We start from the raw sequence: 18,640 nt of genomic DNA, 5'->3' as shown, positions 1-18,640 counted from the left end.
GAACAAATCAGGTTGTATGCCCAATGGTCCTGTTATTAAGCTGTCAGGCTTAGTTTTTGCAAGGATTTGTTACACTCTAATAATTCATTTAGCAACACAAAATAAATACATGATTCCCTTTTTTTTGATGAAGAAAAGCAAAATTTTAACTAGAAGTCAAACAGTGACCAAAAGGGTCATAAAACTAATAAAAATCTGAGGGGATTATTTGTATGTTGATGCTTCTTCCATGGCACATTTGTAAACTTTCACAGACTTATTTTCAGGTAAGCCTGCATACCTATTTTTTTGATAATTTGTTTATGGTCTGTTTGCTTCTCTTTCCTGTAGACACCTGCATTATTAACATTTTCTTGATCTTTCAAAATGCCAATTTCTCGGGAAAAGGTCCAATTATCAGGATTTAAAAGTTATCAATTCTGCTATGATTTTTTCCATTCAGCCACATCCAAAATGACCATTCACAGTACCTGAAACTTTGTTTTTTTTCTATGTGAGTCCAAGATAGCTGCCCTCCAACACACTGGGTCTTCAAGTACAAGGACTAAATTAAAATGTGCTTACATAGTTTATTTTTAAAGTAATTTAAAATACAGTGTAAACATACATTAAAGATACTGTGGCAATTTAGATATGGAATAACATGAAGTTATTTACATGTTTGTATATGCATGTGTGCATATATATACATGAAGTGCAGATAAATACAAGACACTACAAAATAAACAAAAAATTCAATATGATAATTTACTGACAATCATTTTCATCATATTTATTACTTAATTTGTTATGTTAATGGCTGCAGACAAATTCCTAATACTGAAATATGTCATCTAAATATTTAGCTTTTATATAAACTATAGTACCTCAAATTTAACAGTATATAAATAGGATTCAAATTAAAAAACAAAACAAAACAAAAAACAGTCGTCTTCCCTGCCACACTCCTTATTTATTTGTAAAGGCTTCAGCTCAGAGTTCAAAAAGACTCTTGAAATCACAGCCCTCAATATGTGATATCTCAGCTTTTAAGCATACATCATGACTGAAGATACAGAGGCAGATATAAAATCTCTAACCGCCATATAAAAAACAATGCACAGTTTTAATCTAAGAGGCAGTGGATTCAAGTCCAGGTTGGGCTCTGGAAGGGTAAAGACCATGGGAAACATTGCCAAGAGATGGTAAAAGGGAAAAAAGTGATCATCTAATTAAGGTGGGGTAGGCACTCTCCCCAACACTGAAGGTCCTCACGTGGCCCTGAACATGACCATTGTGGATGATAGAGGATATTTATGTTTGTGATAACTGTAAACGGCCCTGCCTTTTGAGACTCCTCAGCAGGCACACAGACTCCATTTTCTCCCTATGGCATCAAGAAAGGAATGTTCAACCTCTGAACTTGGCATCTCTCCCATGAGTGCCAAGGAAAGAGTATAACCTGTTGGGTTCCCTAAGTCATGAAACAGCTTCTAAACTTTGGTCTAGAATATGCACATCAGTTTTCTGTCTGTGGCTTGCTGTGAGTGCTATCAACTTACTTGACATCTGTTATTTAAAACAGTGAATGCAACTGCCTGAAAAAAAGTGAAAAATCCTATTTGTTGATCTGATCCTCTAAAAGTCCATGTCATTCATAAGTGTGAATTTGTCTGAGGTTACTACCACATAGATTTGAGGCACAGAGATACTGGTGACAATGAACAGATACAGTGAATATGGTTAGGAGATGTGAGACTCGTTGAGAAATACCTGAATTAAGTCTGTGGATCAACGGGAGACAGGCAGGATACAGACTACTCAGAAGGTTATTCAATAGACTATTCACTTGGAAAAAGTGTTTTGATTTTGGAAGGTAACCAAACAAGGTAGGAGGGAAAAGTAAACAGCAATTTCTACCCTAAGTGGGAAAATTTTACTAAAGAGGAAAATAACTTCTAGACAATAATCATGTCTCTGCCTTTTTTCTTTACCAGGGGATATGACTTTAGGGTCCAATTCCCTGATTTTAGGACATAGTAACAGCTGCAAATTACAAATGTATTGTAAAACCAAAGAATAAAATCTCTTCCTAAATTGGTCCACCTCCTCTAACTTCAGTCAATAAAGTACAAATCAAGATGGGGTTCTAAATAATTAAGGCATCCCAAATACATAATTGGGGGGCATACTAAAAATTGAAGTTGGTTGAAGAAAGGCTCTGAGGGACTCTTCTAAATCAGCATCCATGTGAATGATATCCTCTGCACATCAGACACGGACAGACCTGAAGATGAGGCTGGGAGCGAAGAGGTCAGCAGGTGCTGTCTCCACAGGACTGCAGTGCCAGATTTAGTTTCCTTACATCATGGTGGATTTTTAGGAGGCATGTCACAATATGTAAAATCAATTATCACAGAATAGGAATAAACTCCAAATCATTATGTCTCCTACTACAAATCATTATGTTTCCTACTTTTGCTATTTGAGAACCTGGATAGTTGGGATTGTAAGGTGCAATTAAAAAAAAATCTCCACCCTTCCTGAAAGAGCCATCAAATGAGCCACTGTTGGGAAGCCTGATTATGCCCATTCATAGTGCAAGGCACAGAGAGCCAACACAACTGGTAAAACCACTCTTGTCTAACAAGGAGAAACGGCAATTTCCTCATACTTCACAGACTTTAGAGGAATACAAAGATTATTCCACTGCTCAGACATTTACACACAACACAAAAAGCCTTCAGTTAACTGACTAGTTCCTATAAGTTGGTGGCATTACAGCACAACTAAAGTCACCTGTAATATACGTAAAAGTTTTGTACTCGACGATTTTTTCACATAACAGATGAGATGATTGACTTGGACTCATCAATCTCAGTCTCATACTGATTATACTGTCAGCAGTGATTAGGGCACCCACGTTGTGTGTTTCAAAGGTGTGCATGTGGCATTTCTAACATATCTTTACTATGTCTCTGAAAAGCTAAGGTTTCATTATTGAAACGCTGTTATAATTTCAAACGTGATCCTCTTCTAGTGACTGGCATTACCTTCTTGTGTAATTAATATTCCATGTGATTTAGAGCACATATCCTGATTTTTCTCAATGCTCATAAATACTTTTTCTGTTGGAAACATTTCTAGGGAAAAGCAGCTTCAGTCTATCCCTAGCATATGGCCATGACTTGCTTCCACACACAATCAATATGAAGAAAAAAGATCATCCTCACAAATCTGTAAGATTAAAACTTCAAACAAAAGCACAATTTGAACAAGCATTTTTGTAGCTTGTTTCAAAAAAGGGACCATATCAAGTACTGCCACAATATATGCCTCATGATGAGAAAGGAGAGGGGCCTCATGCCCATGTCTTTAACAGCAAATGCTTTAATTCCTCACTGAGCATCTGTGGAATTAGCTCACAGACAACTCAGAGGCAGGAACACTCCGGCCTGTGTTAAAATAAAATGAAGGTTGAGATTTCTCTATGCAGCAGCAAGTGAAGTAGGACTCTGAATCACTTTTTGGAGTCAAGTTGGTCTTTGAAAGAAAAATCAATTTGCCTTAAGAGGCTCTAATTTAGTAGGATGCCAGATGCTTGCAAGGGTGCTTTAACTGAGGGTGTTGTAGACTAAGGGACTGGTCCACTAGAGAGATCACCTCTGTTCCAGCAGAGGGTAGTCAGGGTGTCAGCAATGCAATTACTATTACTAAGGGCCACCAAGGATCCAGAGACAAAGAAGCTCTAGCAACACAAAATTATAGTGTAAAAAATCAACACTAGCAGGTAAAAAAAAAGGAGACAAATGTATCAGATTTTTTCATGATATTACTAATTTTTACAACATTAAATATTTTTCATTCCTTTATTTCAATGCACTGATATTTCTTTCTGGTTGTGATTCTGCCTACTGTTATTCTCTTTACCTTTAGATCCTACTCCATTATTCCATTTTTAATTTTAAAAGTGTAAATGCTCCAAGGCATAGTTGTATATGTGTGTGTGTATAATTTAACCTATTGACTCTAGAAACATTAATTTAAAGTAGAAGAGATTGAGATTACAGATCATAATATCACGTAAAAAGAACTGTCTACAGTCAATACCTGAGTGTCTGTACAGTGAAGAACTCTGAAGTAGGAAGTATAATACTGTGGCCAAGGGGGCCGGTGCTGTGGAGTTGATGGCAGGGAACCAGCTTTTTGGAATCTTGAGAAGAAAGGCTCTTTGCCATATGCAGATATGTATAGAAATAATATGAGGATTATTAAAATAGACATAATAGAAATAATGATTGATGAATGATCAGATGTTGATGGTAAATATAAATGGATAGTAAACACCTATTTCTATGCTCTATAAATTCAGTGAAATTCCTAATAAAGGCTGTAAATTGAAAGGCATAGCAGAAAATTATGTATGACTTTATTCCTGCTAAAGATGATGAAACAATTACGATCTCTGGCTCAAAATAATTTAAGAATCTTGTACCTTTATGTTTAGATTATGTTTCAACTTAGCGTAGACTTTAGAAGGCATAGTGTCCCTACCACTGTCTTAAAACAGCATCTTTATCATTTGTAGGACAATTTCTCAAAAGCCAAAATTAGATATCAATAAAATACTTTGACACTTTACAGAGTTACAAGTAGAATTTAAGTTGTATGCCTGTGTACTGCACTTTTACATTGTTTTCCTATTACTGTAATTATACATTTGTGATACCCCTATAATGCTACTAGCAGAGGATATGTGCATATGATTTATCAGTATTTATATGTTAATGGAATAAAATTTCATAAAATCTCAAAGTTATAAAGATAGTTTTACACATCCTCTAAACCAGGGGTCAGCAAACCATGACCCATGAGTCAAATTTGGCCTGTCACCTGTTTGCGTATGGCCCATAAGCTAAAACATTTCTATTTTTAAATGGAATTTTAAAAGTCAAAGAAGCTTAATATTTCATGACACGTGATAATCATGATTTCCAAATTTCAGTGTCCTGAAAGAAAGCGGTATTGGTACACAGCCACAGCCATTTACATGTTGTCTATGGCTGCTTTCTGCTACAATGGCAGAGTGGAGTAGTGTGATGGAGACCACACGACCTGTTAAGCCCAAAATATTTATTATCAGGCCCTTACGGAAATAGTTTGCTGAATCCTGCTCTAAGCCCAGAGAAGGCATCTGGAATGCTGGATAGAATGTTTACAGTGGAATCAGTGTATGACATATTTGGTTTCATTTACAGACATCATATACATTACTCATTACTGCTTTTGAATATTATCATCTACTTGGTAAACAAATAAAAATAAACCTATGTTAAAAAAACTCCTTATTTCCTTGAAATGTTTAGGACCAGCAAAACAATCATATATAAAAGCAGTATATTTTTAAGAAAAAATAATAAATGAACAATTTAAATTACATTTTTTAGTAATGATTTCAAAGTTTCTCAGAGAACACCAGACAGTAAAGGGCAGATCTCAAAAGTCTTATAGCAGATTTCTGGTTTCCAAATTTCTGGGATATAGTACTTAACACAGTATTTGAGATTCTATAATTATTATGAAAGAGACATTGTGGAGAGTTACTTTTCCAAAAAAAAAAAGGGGGGTGGGGAGGGGAGGATAAGCTATTTTAAAATATGAAACGAGCCAAAATTAAAAAGAATGGCAAACAATTTAAACATTTTTTCCCTTTCCATTAATAGGGAGCTACATAGTCTGCTGGTGTAAAACTTGGTAGAAATTGACTGTTTTCATTTTAACAGGCTGATCCCCATATCTGTGTCAGATAAAATCATAGCACTTATTATTTGTTACCATGGATACCATGAAGATACTGCCATCCACTAAAAAGTATTAGAGGAAGACAACATAATTTTCTGGGACGAGTCCTGTTTTGCCTTCATAAGTTGCCTTCAACCATCCTGGTTCCACTGATGGGTACACTGGCAAAAATTAAAATACATAAAGAAATATCACTCAGTCAACATTAGCTTCAAATAATTCTATACACAAATGGGTAAAAATCCACATCAGATTGTATGCATATACTCAAGCTGTCAAAACAGTGTCACAGCACCTGTAAAGCTGGAAATGCCTTTTGCATTTATATAATCAATCACTCTCTCTCTAACACAGGGGAGGAAACTGGGGTCTAGAGGGATTTGATGTGTTCACTTGTACAGGTATGAGGCTGGACTTGATTCTGAGTTTCCTGGCTTCTACTTTAGACTCCTATCACTACACTACTCCTTCTTCCTCCTCCCCATGATGATAAACTTAAGCAAAGGGAATGGGTGTACTTACCATTAGAAAATATCGCTCCCTGTGGGAAGGAAAGCTCATGGCTGTGCTCTGCTTTACAGGAGTACATAGCTTTGGCTTGGCTGAAAGAGCAAAAGACAATTTGTAAAAACCACAACGCTCAAGTATATTTATACTTAAAACTATTCTTAAAGATACTGGTTTTAGTTATAAGTGAAGCATGATATACATAATGTGCACACGTAAGTGTGCATAAGTGCATTTCACAAAGTGAACACATTTGTGTAACCAGAGAACACTGACAGCACAACCCAAAGCGTTTCTTGTGCTTCCAGGCAATGCCCCCAAGGGTAATCACCTGACTTACAACAAACAAAATAAGCTGGTTTTGAAGAACGCTATTATTTGTTAGTATTCTGCTAACTAAGCTATTTTTCAGCTTTATAGAGGTTCTTAGGTACCTTAAAGCCGTATTTATTTATTTGCCACTTTAATTTCAGACTATCAGAGGTGAGATCCACAAATTAAAAGGTCTACAGGGTATGGTAAATAAGTGGGCATGAAATAAGAAAAACAATAGGATAAGTTGATGATAAATGGCAACCAACAACAGCCTCACTGTCAGGGAGACATGGGGACATGTCTTTGTAAATCAGAGTATACCCATCTCTTAAAACGGGAAGCCAGCACTCAGCTCTGACATCTGTTCTCATATGGGAGTTCAGGCTCCAAGTAGCCAGATACTCTGGTTTTTTTAAGGGAAGCCAGAATTTCAGAGTTTTATATGAGAGCTGTTTCAAACCATCTGAGCCAACACTAAAAAAGCCATCACCTGAGGAGGCTGATCAAGTCACCAATGAAGTTGCCTTTACTCTGCAACATCCAATGACCTGACTCCACCTACTTCTCACCATCTTTACCACAGCCAGAGTCCAAGCCAAGATCATTTCTGGCATAGCTCGCTGAATGGCTTCCTAACTTCCTAAATCCTCTGGGCTTCCTCTTCTGTCCCCTTGCAATCCATTCTATACAGAGCAGCCAGAGGGTAGTTTGAAAGGTTTTGATGATCACATGATGATCACATGATTTCCCTGAAAACAACCCTGAACTGGTTCCCAACTCTGGCCTCCATACCATATACAATCTGGCACCTGCCAGAATTTCCTACATCTTTTGTACCTGCCTCTACTCACCTACTATACGTCAGTCACACCGGCCCTCTTTCTCCTCCCAAAACATGCCAAACCCATCCTCACCTCAGGGCTGGCTGGGCCTCACTCTGAGATATTTTCTTGATCTTCACTTGGCTATGGCCCTCTAGTTTATCTTAAATTTCTTGAGTTTCACTGAAGGCCAGGTCTTCCCTGACCACACACTGTAAAATAGCTGCCCAGGCAACACTCATATTCTCCAGTTTAAAGTCTGCATGGTATTCTGGTGCCATTGTTGATATTTCTGTTGTCTTCTCCCCCAGTTAGAATGTAACAACTGTGAACAATGCCTGATGCTTAATAGTAACTCAGTAAATATTTGCTGAATTAATGAGTTAAAAAAAAAAGGGAAGATGCTCTGGACTCTTTTTCTACATGGTAAGTCCTCTTAAAGATTCAAGGCATCTTGTCTTTCCTCCCTGAGGTCCCAAACAATACTTCATCTGCAAAGAAGCATCAGCAGTATTTGCCATCTGAAGCCCTCAAAGTAACAGTGTTACATTATGATTACATTTCTCTATTGGAGCTGGACCCTGGGTCTTATCTCTAAACTTCCAGAATGAGGCTAGGTCACTTAAACTTAAAGTTCCCAAGTGGCTACCTGAAGATGGGAAAGCTTACAGAGGAAAACTATGGCCCTGCCCCCAGAGTCTATTTCACATGAGGTGAGTCTCAGGCTGTACTTTTGGAAACTTTGCTAGGACAGTCTGCGGTAGGCACACAACACCACTTCCCAATGAAACATGGTCTAAGGAAAAATTGATGAAGTGGAGGCACCCAGAGAAGGACAAGATTTCACACTAAGGAACAGCCATGTGTTCACATGTGCATGTGAACTTGTGCACATGGGTGTGTTGGTTGACATGGGTTGGGGGTGCGGGGAGAGGATGCTACCAAGTTATGAAGACTTCTGAGAATCAGACTATGGTGATCTTATATAGAAATACTAGTTTTTCCTATAAATCTTCTAGTCAAGTATAGACATTTGATCTGATATAATTTGATCTGACATAATGTGATCTGATATCTGATATAATTGAGGGTTGCAGAGCCTTTTCTCTAAATACATGTAAAGATTTTTTAAAAAGTCAAATTTTCTAGCAGCAGTGATTTCCACCAATAATTACTGTCTTATTACTTTGAATCATTAAGATAAATTAAGGCATGCATAAGGAAACAAATTCCAGAGTTATAGAAATGATTAAGATATAATAATCCTTGCAATGACATAATTTTTCATACACTTTAAAATGCAACCAAATTATTTATATTAATATTTCAGACATGAGTGTTCTCCTTATAGATTTTTATGGGATTGGATGGTGAGGGAACGCATGCAGAATCATTACATCGCTAAATAAATGGATACTGTTAAATGTGTCAAAATATACAGCACAAAATAATATCTGTCATGACTTTTCAGTTATCTGTGCATATGACTAGACAGGTATAATTTTCTTCTGCTGAGCTCTGTAACTACAGGTGTTAACTCAGCAGAGAGCTTTGATGATTTAATGTAGAATTCTGTGTCAGTGAAGTTTTCTTTCCAGGTGCTAATGCTTCTTCTTTTACTGCCTTGGTGTATTGAAGAAGATGTGAAAATAACACTGTCACCTATTGAGTCTCTGTTCACAAGATTCTAATATCCTTTGAAAAGGATTTTGAGAATCCTGCTTCCTATCGCGTTGGAAAGTAAGGTAATGATGCTTGCTGTCCTGAAAGCCATTTCTTCTCTTATCATTTGGAAGATGATCTGTTCACAAGCCCTATTCCTAATTCTAAACACTGTCTAATGCTGATGAGTAGACTTAAAGGTTTGACAGGGTCAGTGTGCAAAATTCTCAATACTCACCTTAATGATAAGCAAAATAAAAAATTCACCAAATCAAAATTGATATAATGTTTTCTGAAGGGCCACTTAACAATGTTAAACACACATACACACTCACTCTCTCTCACACACATTTTTTTGTATGCTGAGAATTTCACTTCTGAAGGGGGTAGGAACGCATGTCTGAGGGGAGTAGGAAGATATAGTCTAAAAGGTGCCAAAGCAGTAACATACAGAAAAACTAAAAACAAACAAATCACCACAATCTAATTATTCATCAGTAGAGGATTTAATAAACAAAATACACCAAATCCAATGAATTATTAGGTAGCTACTATGAATAATGCTATAGAAGAAAACATGACACGAAACAGTGTCAGCATGCAAGGCAAAAATATTACAGAAAAATTAGTCATTGGCAAGACCTCCAAACTGCCTATGACAATTCGCAGTAAACACTTATAGGTAATGCAATAAACGCACATTTGTTTCTTAGTCATTGGTTGGAGATTTCTTAAAATTAGTTATATTACTCTTTTCTTAGGTTTTTGCCAACAAATACGGGCTGTTTCTGGCTTGGATGTCTGAGTATTGGATTTCTCAATGCTAAAAATCTCTTACAAGAGCTTGTAGAGTTAAAGTTGCTTGTGTCAAAGACAAGAATATTGCAACTCCATTAAAAAAGTGGAGTGAAAAACTGAATAACAAAGTCTTTTTAGGTTGAAATGTGTATTTTATCTATTTGCCCAACAATTCTGTTGAGCATGTACTTTCTTGGGCACCATGGTGGGAACAGTACCACGAACACCACCTTCATGGGTCCTTTTCTGTGTTTATCACAGAGGAGCGGTTCTCAAAGTGCGGTCAAGGGAAATCTGGAAGGAGGGGTAGGTGGGACCCTGAGAGGCACTACTCTGACAGCTAATGGAATGTGTATGAGAATCCATTTATTTCCTATTATGCCAGATATTAAGGAGATCTGCAAAAATGTAAAATAATGCCAGTTCCTGAGCTCCTGGCAGTGACCATCATTAAGGGATAGAAGCTGACTGCAGCATGGCAGGTGTACTGCCAACAGCAGAGGAGGGGGCTTCTGTGTGGCCTACCTTAGGGGGAGATAAGAAACAACTCCTGTTGTCTTAAACACATTAGAAATATGGCCTTTGGAAGAGGGAAGAGATGGAAAGGTGAGACCCTGTTATGACTTGGGGGTAGGCACATAAACTGACTTGGTTTTACAGAAAAGGGTGACCCCCCCATATGCTGGGGGACTTGTGATCATCTAGGGGACTTGAATAATATAATGAGTTTGGATTCTGAAAGGAAACCTACATATTTCCTTGGTCCATCTTCTTTATGTAGAAATGAAGGCCAAGAGAAATGAACATTATAGCAGAGTCAGGCTAAAATCTACATCTCCTGAATGATGATCTAGTGCATATCTGGTGAATCCACTTAAATATCACTTGTAAAGTCTCAAGATAATGTCACTGAAAAATCACTTTTACTATTAATAATTGTTGACTGTTAATAAGAGTGAATAATCACACCTGCATCTTGCTATTGTCACCCGTTAGTTATGAGCTTACTTTTGTTAAATAAATTCATAAACATTTAAAAATTTTCTGTTTAAATTTCTAATACAATACATATTAATAGACATAACCCACATAAACAAAAGCTCTTTGGAGATCCTCAATAATTTTTTTAGTTGTATAAGTTGTTTGAGAACCACTGTCAATAGGTAAGATTAGATGGTTGTGCAACAAAATGTGGTTATCTTTAGGTGGCAAAATGAGAGGTGTCTTTTATCCCCTTTTTAGTTTATCAGTATTCTTTATATTCCCTAAAAAAAGAAAAAAGTTATTTTTAATAACCATGGCTTCCTTTGTCTTTCTTATGTGTGTCACAGTGCTTTACCTTATGTATGTCTTACATGTGTCACTGTGCTCTGAACCAATGACTTAATAGCCTTTTAAAAACTCAAATTCACTAAACGAGAAGACTTTGCTGAGCTTTGTTTTGGTGCTTTGTAATTATAAACAAAATATTGGTTTTAAATTATAATAATAGAAAATTTGATTGTTTATAATGGGCCAGGCTCTCAATTTTTAATTAATTCTCTTAATTCTCAATTTAACCTTCAGAAAATATTGGTACAGCTTGCCTAAATTATATTACTTTAAAGTGGATTTCCCCACTGCCCAAGTATAACTCACTGAGACAGAGCTGAAAGCTTTAAGGGTACTGTTTTCCACAGGCCTTTGTAATCGTGAGACAGAGTCTAGTGACATTTGGCTCTTGAAAGCATTTTACAGGTTAAGAGAAACAAGTATAAAATAACCAATGTCTGCTTAGGGTCACACTAAGTACTATGACATTTTTCTCTATTCCAGTGGTTCTCAAACTTTTTTTTGTACCTAAGAATCACTTGGGGAAGTTGTCAAAAATACATATTCTCTGGGCCTCAGTCTCAGATACTATGGTTTACAGAGTCTGTGGCAAATTCAGGAATATTCATTTTAACAAGTCTGGCAGATTAAGTTCCCTGGCAGAGGGGCCCCTCCCACTCCACTGAACCTGATTTCTTAAAGATTTCCAGTGATGTCTTAGAGGTTAAAACCAGTGCCCTCCTCTCATGATCTCCTTGACTTTTTGGTGGCTTCTACCACACTGACCTTGCTTTCTCCTCGTGATCATTCCTCCACTTTCTTCTTTGCCTGACCCTTAAATGAAACCATTCCTCAAAGACCAATGCCCAGCCACTTTACCTTTTCCCTCAGTAAGCCCCATCGCTGGGTAAGCGCGCCTTCATCTATGCAGTATAACTGCTGTGCAGAAGTTTCTGGCATCAAACTTCATGCTCTCTCCTGGTTCCAGCTTCACGTTTCTAACTGCCTCTCAATGCTCCTCAGGCTCCTCAAACACTGGGGCCAAAACGTTCCTTGCCCCTCTACATACTCTCATAAACTAAGCTCAGAAGCTAAATTATCAGTCACTCTTTCTGATAGTCAGTCTCGAAGACTTGGAACCTTCTTTACCTGTCTCTCATTCCCAGTATCAAAGCAGTTGCTCAATCCTAGTTCTAGCCATAAAATTCTCCTTACAGTTTTTCATGCTTTTGTTAATGCCCTAATTAAGGTCTTTTAAATATCACCAGTTCCACCTTAAATGGTTCTCTTCCCTTCAACAACCTCCTTGAAAAGCCACTTGAATGATCTGATCAAGTGCATCACTGATTAGATCACCTCTTTGCTCAATGACTCTCAGAGCCTGCAGTGAATCCAGAGGTGTCATTTTTCTGTTGCTCAAGACTATCCACTAAAATCTCCCAACTGGTCTCTTTCCCAAATGTGGCTAGTCTCTCTACCACCCACTACCAGTTCTATCATTCTTTGAGGTCCAATTCAAGAGTATCCTAAGTTCCCTAGAAGGAAAGCAAAATAGGCATTGTAGGAGGTTAGTAAGGGAAATACCCTCAACTTCTGTTGTTTAGTTGTATTTAATGGTACAAAAGGATTTCAAATGACTGTTAAGAGTTAATGTTCAAATACCAAACACATATTAATTAGAGGCTTGATGATCTTAAGCAAGCACTCTCAATAATAATAATTATAACAATATTAGTTATTATTGTAGAGACCGTCTATGGAGAATTTACCATGTACTTCAAATACATCACTTTGTATACCGACAACAATTTGTCAGAAACAGAATTGTGACCTTCATTTTATAGATAAAGAAAATGGATTTCCCAGAATTCAGACCAAGATGGCAGAGTAAGAGAACATGGACCTCACATCCACCCATGAACATATCCAAAATACATCTACATGTGGAACAATTCTCACTGAAAACGAATTGGAAACTGGCAGGAGGACTCCTGTACAGCCAAGGCTGTAAGAAAGATACACACGGAATTGAGTAGGAAGGGAAGAGAAGCATTTGGGTCAGGATCTGTACCCCTGGGAGGGAACTCAGAGGAAAAGAGAGATTAGACAGGCAGAGACCTATCCTGGGAAGTGAGCGGTACAAGCTCCAGCTTGGGTGCCCCAGTCCTGAGGTCCTATGTGGGGGAGAAAAGTGCCCTTGGCTGGTTGGAGGACCAGTGGTACCAACAGGAGGGCTGTGGGAAGCCTGGATTCCTCTTGGGAAGAGCACATGCACACTGGCCCCCGGCTGGGCGGAGAGAGGTCGATCCTAGTGGCTGCTGGGTTTCTGGCAGCTGCCTCACCACATGCACCCCAGCTCAAGCCCAGCCAATGCTCCAGCCCCACAGACTCCACATCACAGCGCAGCACTGGACCTGGGACAGCCAGGACTAGGGAGAAGACTTGACTGTGGGATGCAGAGGTGACCCGGTGCTGGGGCAGAGCCTGGGTGGGGCAGCGGCAGCCACTGGTGGCACTTACTCAAGCAGTGCATCAGAAGTGACCCAGATCTCTGACGGTGGCCACTCCACACTGTGTGTGTGTGTGTGTGTGTGTGTGTGTGTGTGTGGTGGACCCCCATACACACAGAGAGTCCGTACGTGTCCTGCCTGCCTTGCGGAACATTTCTATGACACGGTGGGGGCAGCAGAGGTCGGGGCAGTGATTGGATGTGAGGGATGAAGGTGACTTGCACCAGAGGCTGTGTCTGAGCAGAGCCATGGGCACCTGCCCAGGCAGTGCATTGGACCTCTGTCTGCAGCTGACATGAGCTGAGAGCCTGCATGGGCCCCACCTGCTTTAGCACTTCCCCCTCTGGGGCAAGGGTCCTGGTGCAGGGAGAGGGAAAAACACACACTTAAAGGGAACAAAGCCAGTTCAGGCCATACCTTCAGGGCTTCTGCTCCAGCAACGTGGGATCAGACCCTGTCCCCGGTAGGACAGTGACAGTCGCTAAGCAGAGGCAAAGCCATGCCTCACGTCCTGTGCAGGCTCTAGTCCCTCCAGCACCAGCCACAACCCCTACCAAGGTGACAGCTGTCTGCACACCCTGAGAAAAGATGTGACTTGCATCTACATCAAATCCAGCTCTTTCACCAAAGGCATTGGGCAAACACAGTCTGTATGGGGATACTCCCACATAAGATCACCCCTTGAAGACCGCAACAGGTAACTGTTTTACCTAAATTGATAAAGGCTGACAAAGTTAAGCAAAATAAAAGGGCAGGTGAAAAGTTACGACACTGCCCACAAGTGCTGCGCACTGACTAACAGAGAAGACTTAACCTTCAATGTATCATTGAGTGAGCTCTAAGTTTACGCCGACAACTATTAGAAGTGGATTTAGAGTATCTGGAATGTGAAAGCATATTGTAAATGCATAGGTTGATTGTTGAACATCTGAGTAAGCTTATTGTATAACAGAGTAATTAATTTACTGTCATATACTGATTTACTTCATTAATATCTTGCTGTCTTAAAGCTCTTAAAAGATTATCTCTGATTCCAGTACTTGAGTTCTTAAGATTGTTTAGAGCTTCCTAATAAAAGGGCTCCATCTAGTGGAGCAATTCAATCATTTGGCAAGACAGACAGAAGTAGCAAGGTTAAATCCCTTACACTAAGGCCTACCAGTAGTGACAGTTTCAGAGAGATCATGTTTGCTCTGACATGCACAGTGCTTAGTTTTCACCATGCCTTGATAAAAAGGAAGAAGGTGAAGATGCTACAGACAGAGGTAAGGTACATGCAAGTACGCTGGGATTTGCTATATAAATGCAAGGCATTGACCATCGTCCTAGTAAGATACCAAAGCGGCTCTACTCTGGAGTTAAAAACACTAACACAGGAGCACCCTCGCTAAGCTCTGGAAAGAAACAGAGCTTGAAGGTTACTGTTATCCCTAGTAACTAGGACAAAGCCCAATATTGTGCAGGTGCTTAAAAAATGTTTGCTGAAAAAGTTCACATACTTTTATATGGTCAATAAAAATTCTATGGTTGAATAACTTCTAAAAGAACTACACAGTAATACTTCAATTCTATGTGATTCCTTTCCTTCACAGCCTCAATTAGCTGGATATGGGAAGCTCAAAATTTCCTCAGTACATCCACAAAAAAAAAAAAAAATCAAGGTTTGTCCTTCAAGTGTTCTCATTTATATTCTCTTTCAAGAAGCATTCACTGAATACTTCCAACCTGTACTAGTTGCTGATGGTAAAAAAAAAAGAAAAAGAAAAAAAAATCACAAATAGCAAAATACTAAGAAATTCCATTAGTTTAGACATATTCAAAATTAAAACCCAAAGTCCACTGCAGATGAGAAGAATCAATTTGGACCGAGAGAAGAGGAAGCAGGTACCTTAGAAGCAAGCACATGAAGAGCAGCAAGATACAACAATTCATGTCCTTTTGACAAGAGAGCGGAAGGTAAAATCTGGAAATCCTGAATGAAGTACTGCACTCAAACAGCAGAGCCGCCTGGGGCAATCAGCTCTACAGCACCATAGTGGCCATTAAGAATAAGCACAGTCTTTAATGCATGTTCATGAAGCTTCTTCCAGAAAAAAAGTTCTATTAACTTTTACAAGTCAAAAATACACATCTGAAAAATTTCCACAAACTAACTGTTATCAAAGGAGTCTTTGGTATGCAAAGGGTTATGGCAACTTGTGTCTTTCAGAAAACCTCTTTGTTTAGAACCCTTCCTTTGTGAAGGTTTTAGGGAACAAGGCACCGCTGTAACATTTTGACATGCTAAATGCTGTATACGGTCATGACCACTTCCCCGTGAAGAGATGGCAGAGGTGGATTTGACCATCTGCAGACCTAAGGGGCAGAGCTGTCAAAGATGACCTGCCATGTCAACACAAGGCAACAATGTCACCACTATTTTATGTTTTTTTACTTGAAGAGTTTTGAGAACTTACCGCCCAGAAGAAACTGACTTAAGTGAACCAACGTTTTCAAACAGTTGGGCCTTTGCTGCCACACTGAAAAATAATTTTAAAATACAAGTTTCATTAAAAATCCATTAGAAAATCATGCAGCTCAAAGCGAAATTCAGGGTTATCAGTTAACCCAAACAGAAAAATTAGTTAACATTTGTCCCCAAAATTTGACCTGAATTTTAATTGTTTTAAGCTTTAATGTAGAAGAAATTTTTAGATCTAGTCTCTAGCTCACCGAGTACCAGACAGTAATAAACCTATAGCTTCTTCCTCTGGGGATCTTACTGTCTGCATTTTTTGTACCTGAGAAAACCCTGGGAGCAGGAAAAACAGGAACACTTTTTTATTGACTCCCGTGGAACCACAAGGGAAGAGTCACATCAACAAGACAAAAGAAGAACTGCTTTGTGTTCTGATAGCTAAGACAAAACTAATTCTAAAATTGTTTCATGTATTTTTAAAACATTTGAACACAGTTCCTATAAAGTGAAAAGAGACAACTCTGAAAATATGACCAATAAATAAATTTGTTTCAAATCATGATGAGGGAAAGGCATCGATTTGAAAAGTGAGACTATTGGGTAGAGAGTGAAAAGAATTAAAACTAAGGTACCCTAGATAATTAGAAAAATTCCTATATTTACTAGAAGACAATATAAAATTCTTTGAATGATTTTTTTAAACTAGATATTTAAAAACTATCTTATTTCTTTAAATGACAAACTTTTTTCCCAGAGCTGAGCCATTTGACAATCTGAAGGATCATTTTACACCTAATACAGAACATACAGTCTCTACATTTTAATTTCTACTTTATCAGTAAAAATCACAGAATAGAAGCTCTTCTCTTTCCCCCACAAAGGATAGAGTTTATATTCTCCCATCTTCCTTGACATATTTGGCTTAAAATTTAATTTCCCTTAAGGGCTAGAGCTATACACACCAGAACTAGAGCAGACAGAGTTACAAATATATCTGCCTATATTGTGGTAGTTGGATTTCTGAACATGAGAGATAACATATGTGAAACGCACTCTGAAACCAAAGGTTCTTGTCAAAGAAAGGGATGTACTAATAAATTTAAGATGCTGTTCCTATGGAAACAGGCTTAGTAAAATGCCTTACTGGACTTACAATGAATAATTAAAATGTCAGGAATACCACCATATTAAAAATGGGCATGGCATAAAAGAAATAGCACAGACTCAAGTTGGAGAACCCTGGCTTACAATCCCAGCTCTGCCACTTACCAGCTGAGTGTGTGTGGACCTTAACTTTCCAGTATTAGTTCTAATCATCTCTAAAACAAGATTTATATTACCTACTGCAGAAGGACACTGTGGACCTTAAAAGAAATAACAATATGCAAGGATGCTCAGTAATAGCTCATACAGCATTTGGAAAAGCTCAGCAAAGTCAGGAAAATAAAATGAAAGGGAGAAAAACCTTCCTCTTTGGATTCTCTTACTTGCTTTTCCAGTTTCTCATTTTCTCCTCTTTGCCCCCTTTCTGTTCTCATCTATACACCCTACCCTCTTGGCCTTTACACCTCTGGGTCATTTCTTTCAATCAGAAGCACTCCCTCTTGCTTTTCATGTTCCCTGTTCTCTCGGAGTTGTTTAAATCAGTGAGTACGCAGGTAGGGGAGACATACGATGGAGAGGAGAGAAAACCAACCCTCACCAGATAGAAAGCAGCTATATTTCTAACAAAGAGAGGGAGGATCAAGGATATGGGCAGTCCCCACAGCTGAGTGGTGGATGTTTAGCTTTTACAGGAAGGCGTCTAGTTTCAAAACCCCAAACCACTATATTATACATCTGTTTTCATGTCTTTAAATTAAGCCATAGCTCTGCTTCTAAGGAAAGTGCCTGAAGAGTCTCCCCGTGAGATTTTGTATGTATATCCTAAGCGTACTACCTTTCACATCACTTGTAAAAGAGGACAGCGTCCTGCAGAAGTTGATGGCACCCACTCCACAGATGAGCATTTGGCTGTGGGAACCCTAAGGGTTCTTTTGCACACCCTCAGCCCCTGTATACCCCGGGAGGCACAGCAAATAGCAAACAAAGGCTCTCTCACTTACACGGAGCCGGGTCGCTGGTAACCATTGCTGGAGGCAGCGTCTAGCCTTAACTTCCTGCACATTTTGGGAGGCAGGTCTGGGTTTGGCGGGGCTTTGGGCGTCTCTTTGGAGCCTATGGAAGTTAAGCTTTGAATGGATCCACTGTAGCTCTTGTTTCCTAAAGAGAAAGCCCAAGAAAACAGGCAAGGTGCTATTAGACAAAATAAGAGCCCTAACACAGTCCATGCGCATAACAAAAGGAGGTATTTTTCTCTGAGCCCAAATGAGAAGGGACAGAATGTTCTTGGAGCACAGCAGCCCATCACTCTGGGAGATCACAGTCTACCGTAATTACAAAGACATCACCTCACAGAGATGGAAAGATCCAGGAAA

General features: G+C 38.8%; 1 protein-coding gene across 2 annotated transcripts in view; it reads right to left on the bottom strand.

The window, feature by feature from the left end:
* ARHGAP42 (Rho GTPase activating protein 42) overlaps positions 1-18,640 on the bottom strand; it is a 298,470-nt gene that overhangs the window by 8,374 nt on the left and 271,456 nt on the right. Inside the window, exons 21-24 of one of the 2 annotated variants that reach the window (XM_007191210.2) lie at positions 18,269-18,425; positions 16,162-16,224; positions 6,304-6,383; positions 556-5,942 (exon numbers count right to left, since the gene is read on the bottom strand). In XM_007191210.2, the coding sequence (XP_007191272.2) occupies positions 5,854-5,942; positions 6,304-6,383; positions 16,162-16,224; positions 18,269-18,425 (389 nt within the window). In that variant the 3' untranslated portion in view covers positions 556-5,853. Of the gene's footprint in view, positions 1-555; positions 5,943-6,303; positions 6,384-16,161; positions 16,225-18,268; positions 18,426-18,640 lie in introns of those variants that run through there. The other variant, XM_057552511.1, reaches the window with a different exon arrangement.

The sequence above is a fragment of the Balaenoptera acutorostrata genome, chromosome 9, assembly GCF_949987535.1.
Source record: "Balaenoptera acutorostrata chromosome 9, mBalAcu1.1, whole genome shotgun sequence".
Lineage (NCBI taxonomy): Eukaryota > Metazoa > Chordata > Mammalia > Artiodactyla > Balaenopteridae > Balaenoptera > Balaenoptera acutorostrata.
This window is presented reverse-complemented; position numbering and strand designations above follow the sequence as displayed.